The sequence below is a fragment of the Micromys minutus genome (assembly GCF_963924665.1).
Source record: "Micromys minutus genome assembly, chromosome: 9".
Taxonomy (NCBI): Eukaryota; Metazoa; Chordata; class Mammalia; order Rodentia; family Muridae; genus Micromys; species Micromys minutus.
In genome coordinates this window covers 10,766,670-10,776,604 of record NC_137978.1, presented here as the reverse complement: position 1 = coordinate 10,776,604, position 9,935 = coordinate 10,766,670, and the positions used below count along the sequence as shown (strand labels likewise).

The 9,935-nt window shown below is 41.3% G+C and overlaps 1 protein-coding gene across 2 annotated transcripts in view; it reads left to right on the top strand.

Annotated features, from left to right (window-relative positions):
* The first annotated feature begins 558 nt into the window (after positions 1–558).
* The window catches only part of TEK (TEK receptor tyrosine kinase), a 116,246-nt gene continuing 106,869 nt past the window's right edge, over positions 559–9,935 (top strand). For both annotated transcript variants that reach the window (XM_080920571.1, XM_080920570.1), the window contains exon 1: positions 559–932. In XM_080920571.1, the coding sequence (XP_080776697.1) occupies positions 881–932 (52 nt within the window). In that variant the 5' untranslated portion in view covers positions 559–880. The remainder of the gene's footprint in view (positions 933–9,935) is intronic.

Genomic DNA, 9,935 nt, shown 5'->3' with positions numbered 1-9,935 from the left:
GAAATTATTTGTATTACTAAAATCTTCCGGTGCCAAGTTCTCCAACAAATTAGATCACCCTCAGATGAAATGCTAATAAAAGTTAAAGCTGTAGCCAGTAGCATGCGTATATTTGGGCTCAGGGCCAACAGACAGGCCATCTGGGTGTAAGAAAATAGGCTAATGGCTGTGGAATCTAGTCTCTAGTGGCTTTGCTGAGAACTGACCTCAACCACGCGTCCCCAAATTGATTGCCTTCCACGTTATGATTTCTCATCACAGGAAACTTCTTTGCCCAATTCGAACCCTGTGAGCAAGAACGCAAACACGAGAGCAAATGCTGCTTCCCAATGTCCCAAAACCCCTCTTGTCAGGGATCCCAAATGCACCCCAGAGAACTGCTTAGCCTGCGAAGGGCTGGTCCTCGTCGCATACCATACATAGGTGGAGGGCTTGTTTTTCAATTCCTGGCCTATGAGAGGATACCCCTATTGTTCCTGAAAATGCTGACCAGGACCTTGCTTGTAACAAAGATCCCTCTGCCCCGCAATCCAGTCAAGGCAGGAGCAGGAACAGGAGCAGAAGATAAGCGCTTGGATGAAGGGAAAGATGGATAGGGCTCGCTCTGCCCCAAGCCCTGCTGATACCAAGTGCCTCTAAGATACAGCCTTTCCCATCCTAATCTACAAAGGAAACAGGAAAAAGGAACTTAAAACTCCCTGTGCTCAGACAGAAATGAGACTGTTACCGCCTGCTTCTGCGGTGTTCCTCCTTGTCTCCAACTTGTAAACAGGAGCGAGTAGACCATGCGAGTGGGAAGTCTCAGAGTTGTGGGTTTTTGAAAGGCTCCCGGGAACCTCATGCTCATCTGTGGACGCTGGATGGGGAGATCTGGGGAAATATGAACTCTTTAGCCGGCTTAGCTCTCTGTGGAGTCAGCTTGCTCCTTTATGGTAAGTTTTGGCCTGACGCTTATTTTTTGTGTGTTTTCTCTCTCTCACCAAACCTTTGATTTGGTGACGCTGACACTGCTTTTCTGTGACTCTCCAGTTTACACATGCAAAGGATGAAGTTCAGGTTCCCTGAGGCACCAGCTGGGTTTTCTAACCATCTCTTGTAGATAGATGCTGTTTCCTGGGTTGCCAAAGCTTCTCCCAGAACTAAGTCACCCTTATTTGAAGGGATCTGATTATTCTGGCATATTCTTTCTTGTCTCTCATTTGGTGTCTGTTGTTTTCTTGTTCATAACAACAAGATTGGGTTGTAATTACTTTAATCAAAGTCTTTAATTAGATTTTTTTTTATAGAAACAAAATTCCTACCTAGCAGTGTACAAAAAAACGTCGTTGTTAGGTAAAATGATCGCTTTTCTGAAAAGATTACATATGTCCACCCTATTTAATTCTGGTGGTCCAATTCGGGGCTTTTTTTTTTTTTTTAGGTAGGGGTCAGGGAAGTTAGGGTTATGCCACTGACTTTGGTTTTTTGATGTTTCACATAGAATAAGCCATAAAGATTAGCCCAACCAGGATAACTAAAACGTAGGCAATTACCAAGCTCACTGAACTCAGTATCTGCCAAATCCTATAGTGGCCTCTGTAGAAAGGGCAGCCAGAATGAGCTTGGGTTTTTGTGTGTGCATCACAGACTCTGCACTGTGGGTTGCCTTATAACTCACCAGCACAGGTAATTCATGCTCGGAGAAACATCAGGGCCCAAACTGTAGATCACAGATTCATTGTCGCTTCCACAGTTTCCTGGATCGATTTGAAAATATTCTAATTAGTATGATAAGAATGTAATTGACACAGGAGATGAATTTGGGAAATTTCACCAAACTTAATGGTGAGGCTATATATTGTAATAGAATTTGATGCAAACAAATACTTTTGATGTTAATTTTATAGTTTTCTATATGATTAAATGTTTTGTTAAGTATTTGAAAAAAATTAGCCCATTAAAGCATGGTAATTGTATACAGTTTCTCATATATCTTTTCAATTTGACTTCAGCAGCCAGTGTATCAGAAGTTTAATAATAATATTTAAGAGTATCACAACTTGCTGGAAGAGCAGCTAAGATGGTGTCAATTACTTATGTAGTAATTTATGTTAGTTATACTAACTTAATACATTGTTACATATTTGTATTAGTCTTTATATTAATGTAGAGATAGACTGATGTCTTTGTTATTATGTACTTTTAAATAATTATTAAAGCTCCTCACTTTCATCTGGCTTTCCACAAATCACACTGATATGGGACTGACTTTACACCAGAGATTTTAATAATGCAAAGACCAGGTATCTACTTTTGCTCTGATGTAGTTTTGAGTTAAATAGACTAATAGTATGCTCACATACATACACAGTACATGCACACACACAGAGAACTGTTTTAACTTACTCTTTCTCCTTTAGTGAGCTTGTTATGGCATTCTGCAAAATAAGTCTAGAAAAGATGTCATAAATTTATACAAAAAAAAAAAAGGTCTGTTCCAAAATAGTTGTCTCACTGATGCTTGGCTTCAGTTCCTTCAGACTGATTTCTGGGAGGAAGATGGCAAGAAGGTCATGTTCTTGTTTGGAAGTAAGACACAGAAAACTTGGTTTCTGCTGACGAACTCTGTTGATTCCTGACTTTCATTCTGTCTTAGCCTCCATGAATGCTTGAGGCTTGGTGACCACAGAAACAGCCTCAGGAGTTCTTCTTCAAGTCAGACTCTAATAGTCAGACTCTGACACTTCTTTAATGTGACAGGGGATATAGAGCTCATATGGATAGTCTACTTGGTGGCCTCATGCTTCTTTTTGTTGAACAAACATAATGGAAGAATAAAGACTCTGTATTTGCCTCAATAAGGGTTGCCCTGGGTGGCAAAGCACCTTGCTAATGCATAAACTGGAAGAGGCTGAGACTTCCATAACAACTCAAGACTCTGGTGCTTGCTCCTTCCACCTGAGAATTGTTGCCATTTTCAGCTTGCAAACAAGTTCTCATATAACTTACCTCCCCTTTTTAATTCCCTGTCTACACCAAACATGGCTGCACACTCTAAAGAATTGTATACCCTTAATAAAAAACCACCCACCTCTATTGTTTCATCATGATGTCCTATATGATTCACACTGATAGGAAGTCTTCAGCCACATATCTTCAGCTGTCCTTCCTGTCCTGTGTGACATTTTAAACAACTGGATTCAGAGATAGCAGGGATGTTGTCTGGGCTGGCAAAGGAAATGCAATAGTAAGGTGAGGAAAGTGGTCCCAGAGGAACCTTCTCCTTGGACAGGGATCAGGACACCTCTTGGAATTGTTTTCCAAGGGAAGATCTGGGCTTTGTCAGAAACTCTTCTTTCCAGCCATTGCTGTTGTTAGCACTTCCCTCTTAGCACTGTCCTGAGAGGACTTCCAGGGAGAGTCTAATTCTTCTAAGACATCTCTCCATGAGGAAAGGAATTATCCAAGCCCATCTCAAAAAAACTATGCTGTGTCCTTTTAGAGCAGCAATTCTCAACCTTCCTAGCGCTGTAACCCTTTAATACAGTTCTTCATATTGTGGTGACCCCCAGCCGTACAATTATTTTCGTTGCTACCTGATAACTGTAATTTTGCTACTGTTATGAATCATAATGTAAACATCTGATATGTTACTCTCAAAGGGGTCATGGCTCACAGGTTGGCAAACACTTCTCTAGGGGCTTTAGATAGGTTGGCTCTGAATTCTTCTGAAGATAACACTTTATTATTTACAGTTCCACCTTTCAAAAGATAGGTGTGAGCAAGTTACCTCTGACTCCTAGTAGGAGGTTTTCTAGTTAGCACACAGAATCAGGACTCAAAATTTCCTTTAATCTGGAAGGATGAGTTCAAAGAAAAAGACATTATTTTAAAAAATAGTTAAACATTAACTTTGTTATTTGGGTTAAAATAGATTATGGATATTATTATAGGAGAAAACTGGTAATGTTTAAAATTCTTGTGAATAATGAGTAGGTTTTGATAAGACACAAAATTAATAGAAGCTCTCTTGTTGTGAAATATGATCCATAAATTAGGTAAATGAGAAATGATATCACTTCAACATGTTGATTAATGTATCCCCTTAAACATCCCAGAGAACCTTCACAGCAAACCAACCAGCCAAGTGCAACAGTTTAAAACACGGATAAGGAATCACAAAGTTGAGTTTTCAACATCAAAGCCCAATGTATTTCTGTACTAAGCAACGATGATACTATCTTTTCCACCATCTAGGCAAAGCTCTCAGTACATGTGGTCTTTTCCTACAATACCTCAACATGGTTGAGCCCTTCAAGGTTTTATCCATTCATCCCTGGTCATAGTACATATCAAGACCACCTTCAAAATCTATACATCGTTTTGTCTCAGCTGTCATTCATGAAATCTTACCCTTCTGAAAACATCAATTTAATTAAAAAAAAATTATCTTATTTGTGTGGGTGCTTTGGATCCGTCTGTGTACCGTGTGTGTGCGCACACGCGCGCGCGCGCGAGCGCGTGCCAGTGGAGACCAGAAGAGGTCATTGGATCCCTGGGACATATGGAGTTATAGATGGTTGTACGCTGCTTAATGGGTGCTGGAAATCTAACCTGGGCCCTTAGGAACGGAAGCCAGTGCTGGAAACTGTGCCACCTCCCCTAGTCAGCATTTCCTCTTCACGGCTTTCTCCTAGTTCGGTGCAGCCAATCCTGTATCATTGAGTTTTGGACAAGTAGAATTAACTCAATTAGATTCTTAAAATCTTTTACAACAGATGTTAATCATTTTCTATTCTTATCAGTGCATTTGTCTGACTTGTAGTGATTTTTTTAAAAAACTGAATAGAGTTTAATAGTTGTGGTAAGGAACAATTGGTACTGGGGAAAAAGGAATGTTGTAGACAGGGTTGAAGCTACATTGAAGCAATATGTATAGTGGATGTATACGTATACAATGAAAATAAATCATTGCTATCTTAAAAGGTAAATTTTAAGTAAAAGAAACGTATCTTTCTGGGCATCAAAAATAAAGAGAAAACACGAAAGGATGTTTAGCTAGATTTCTTACTTAGTATTAGGCATTTTATAATTGTTGAATACTTCCTATAACATATGCAGATGTTTTATTCAATAGACATCCAATGAATTTTTTGCATGCCTTTTGGTATTCTTCTTTGTATATCTTTGATTTCAATCGGTGCTGTCTTACTGGAGATGTACCTTGAGTCATGTACAGTACTAGAAACTAAAAAGATAAACAAAGATTATCCATATCCCTCTTTTCCTTACAACACTCAGGTTTTAAAATGAAAAACGCCCGATGAATTGTAGGATTTTGTGATAAATGATATAATTGTAACTTATGCAAAATAAAAACATTTACAAGTATGACAGAAATATTTGTTAGATCCAATGATACAAAATGAGATTGCAACATCTAAATTCTATATACATATTTCCATCTGGTTTTTGCTTTTCTTGGGGATAAAATCCAAGGTCTCATGCACGTTAGGCAAACACTCTATTACTAAGCTGAATTCACAATTCGTGGAGGCATATACCTTTTATACCAGCCTTTAGGAGGTAGAGGCAGGAGGATTGGGAGGTCAGAACCAGACTGGATTTCGTAAGGCATTTAAGACTAACCTGAGCTACATAGAGAGACTCTGTTTCAACAACCAATGGCTGGGGATGTAGCTCAGTAGCAGGATATATGCCTAGAGTTTACAGAGCCCTGGAGCTATTCTTCAGCATTATACAAAATTAGAATTAAGTGTACTGTAAACATTTAAGTAAAAGTCTAACCACTGTAATGACTTCACTAGCTGCTTGTTTAAAAATACGAAAATGAAATTGGGAAATTTGCAGGTTGAGTTTTTCTTTTCAAGCGTTCCAAAATAATCACAAATATTTTCAAAAGTATTTATGAGTTATGCAGAACTGTGTTTTTTGAGACAGAGTCTCATTGAAAACCTTGGGCTGGTTTGTAACTCTTTGTAGTCATGTTGGCTGTGAGCTTAGAGATTCTCCTGTCTCTGCCTCCAAGGTGCTGAGACAGCAGGTCTGAGCTACCATGTCTGGCTTACATGATGTTAAAACTGGAGAAAAAAAAATGAAAAGAAAAACAAAGACTTTCCATAAAAGGAAGCAACCCAAAAGACTGTTGGGAGTATGAAACTGCAGGAATTTATTAAATTCCTTTATTAAATTACGGTTGGGGTCAGACTAGGAAGGGCCTTAGAGACCATTTTAAAGCTTGTACTTTGCTCTCTGTATGTTACAGCTTAGCAGGGTGTTAGTCCTTTATTGTTGTTGTTGTTGTTGTTATTATTATTATTATTAAATCACATCTGGTTTAAGCTCTGGGAGAATCACTGTAATATTAATGTGGAGGATGGGCTAAAGAGGTGTAGGCTGTGTCCAGTATCCCATCTCAGCCTTGTTGGCAAGAAGGCTGCAGGGATGACTAGGAAATTTGAAACAGCTTTAGAAGAAAATGCAGGGTTAGTGACTGGTTGCATCTTGAGGAGGAGAGCAGTATTTTGGTTTGCACAGAGGCAGAGCCATTCCAAGTGCTGGGAAAGGAAACATGGCAGAAGCAATTGGCTGAAGGTCCGGGATAGAGCAGATGATGCTTTTGTACGTGTTGATGTTGAGATTGCAGTTAAAGGGGACTGCTCAGCAAAATCTGGCTTTTCAGGTCTGAAACTCAAAAGAAGAGAATTAGGCAAAGGATTGACACAAATATATCTTGATAGCCAAGAGCTTTTTGATGAGGTAGAAGTTGGGGGGCGGTAGAAACTGCAAAACCAATCTGTATTCTTTCTTGAGATCTTTAGATAGTTGGTGTTGTTAGCTACAGAAAGAGTTTTAAGAAGGAAAGTAACATTCAGGCACCAGAGTGTCAGGCCCCAGGCCTGCAGCACTTGCCGACAGATGAGATTCTTCACAGAGAGCCAGGCAGCTGCCTTGGCTAAACCAGATGTGGGAGGGGCCGGATCAGCTGACATCACTCCCAGCCTCCAGGAAAGGCAACGTCTAAAGTTGCCTCCCTTAGTTCTGGAATTTTAAACCGATAACCCAATTTCCACCATCCTGACTAAACTCTTCCTTAGCTCACATCATAAACACGCAGGTATTTTTTTTTTTAACCAATGGAGTCATGCTTGCTTCCTTCTATACCTACCTCAAAGAACTATTTTATAAAATTTTATTTATCACCCACTCTGTGTGTGTGTGTGTGTGTTTGTGTGTGTTTGTGTGTGCCTGAGTGCTCATGTGTGGGTGTGCATATGTGTGATACACATGAAAGCCAGAGTTTGGTTCTCTTTTTCTACAACGTGGATCTCAGAGATTGAACTCAGATCATCATCCTTTGTCTCTTCAGCGGTCTATGTTCCTTCCCCAAGGTGTGGACCAGGACTGAAGTTCAGAGCCTGCCAGATGGGCAGAATCTTTACTCTTTGGCACATTTGTTGCTGATGGGGAATGAATTCCCATAAGAACACGTCTGATGTGGTGTGGAAGTGACAGAAATGGGGACATTTATGGGTCAGTCACAGGAGTTGGTGAGGCCTCAGGGTGTTGTGGGTGGCTGCTGTTGACTCCCTGCTTGTCACACAGCCTCTTGTTCAGGGCTTGACCAGGGAGCTGTGTGTGTGTGTGTGTGTGTGTGTGTGTGTGTGTGTGTGTGTGTGTGTGTGGTGGTGGTGGTCACACCTATCTCAGCAGATCTGTCAGCTTTCCCGCTTTTGTTAGAGGGTGATATCATGCTTCCTGGGGGGAGCTCTGGAAGACAATGAGCAGCCACTTTCCTCTAGATACAATGGGCGGAGTCAGGAAGGCAGTATTGACATTGCTGGGGCCTAGGAGCTACTCACTGCTCTGTGGCTGTGAGATGGTGAACCAGCATAACCTTGGCACACAGGCCTGGCTTGTACAAGGCGTCTGGCTGCAGGGCCAAAGAGGACTCCACCCTAGGGACAGGGGTACTTCAGACATCTGGGAATCTGGGATGGGTTTTAAATTCCGATCCCTGTATCAAAAACAACCCAAAACCAAACAACAACAATAAAAAACAATCCCCAAAACAAAACAATTGTACCAGGAATAACAAAGATCGAATACCCATGTGCCAAGTCTTTTAATATAACTCTCAACATCCTGTCTAATAGGTATTATTACTCACTTTTTAAGTACCAAGGTAACCAAGGCTCACATGGTTAAATTACTTGCCCAGAGTTAAGATGAGTAATAGGCCATCAAATATTTGGAAGTTTCTAACATATCTACATTCAAAGGATGCCATCCCTTCCCACTGTAACTCTGATGGGACTGTCATTCACTGGACACAGAATGTCCTTTTTAAAAAAATTTTTTTTGTATTAGATACTCTCTGTATTTACATTTGAAATGTTATTCCCTTTGCCCACCCTGCTTTCATCCCCCCTCCCCCTCTACTTGTCTTCACAAAGGGGCACTAGCTCCCAATCACCCTCTCTACCTCCATGCCTTGGCATTCCCCTACACTGGGAAAACATGCCCTCCCTCGACCAAAGACCTCTTCTCACATTGATGCCAGACACTGCTATTCTCTGCTACATATGCAACTGGAGCCATGGGCCTCTCAATGCGTGCTCAATGGTTGATGATCTAGTCCAGAGAGCTGTGGAGGATTTAGTTGGTCGACAATGCTGTTCTTCACATGAGGCTGCAACCCTCTTCAGTTCTTTCATCCCTCCCCCTCCAGCACCCTCACTGGGGTCCCTGTGCTCAGTCTGATGGTTAGCTGTGAGCATGTTCAGCTACATGACTCTGGCAGAGCCCCTGAGGAGGCACCCCTATCTGGTTCCTGCCAGTAAGCACCTCCCAGCATCAGTTATAGTGCTTGAGCCCAGAATGTCCTTTCTATTGAAGGACAGCAGACGGTTTACAAGGAGGGTACAAATTCCAACAGGAGTTTAGAATCAGCTTGGACTTTTAGTATAAGATGTAAGATCTTCCTCAAGGTCAAAGTCCCTGGCCACTTTGGGAAGAGAATGCGGTTGATAACAGCCACAGATGTTATTTAACACAGGCCCAGTGCTGTGGGACCAGAGCTCCATCCTGGTACCCTGTAATTACACGAACTTCATTATTTGTTTGGACTGCTTTGGCCTGGTTTCTGTCTTCTAAAAGTGAAGCATTTTGAATGATTGCATGCCTCTGGGGAAGTGTTGGAAAACAAGAGTCAAGCAAAGACTGACCTGAGCACACAAACTTTAAAACATGCCTCTTGACTGCTGACTAGGTCACTTCAGGTTGTACCCTCAAAAGCAAGGAAAACATGTGCTTTGGGGCAAAGGTTTTAAAAGCACAACTGCTTAGCAGTACTTGCTGCAGTGTTAGTATGTGATAAGCATTTACATAATGGGATGGTCTTAACTGCTTTGTGTACAAAGCTAGAACCTCTCATGTTGCCTGATACTGGTGTGCAGGCCTCCATTCCTGAGCTAATCTGTTTATATGTGTGGGGGGCTGACTCTGGCTTCTTTGACTGCTTAAGACCATCTTTTTTATCAGGAAAAAGGAGAGAAGGGCTTAAAGCTCTGGGTTCTTAGGCTTCTTTTCAAAATCTGGGTGGGGACATTTCTTGCTTGTGACTCACTCAGCCAGCAAGGTGGAGCCCCCTACATTTCCCCAACCAAGTCCCAACTTCTTATGGCCTCTGGGTCTTGACTTAGCAGGGGCTCTAGGATGATTTGTCGCTTGCAAGCACCCTCCTTATTTCATTTATTCGAAGCCTGTTGCTATCTAATTGACAGCTGATCAAACTGAGCAGAAGCGGCCGTATTTTTTTTCTGCTTGTGGGGGTTTGAATGTAGAATGTATGTAGGCCAAGCATGTAACCACTGAGTTCTACATACTTCACAGTTGGCTTCCAGGGTGATGAGGCTTTGTTATTATGTCATAAT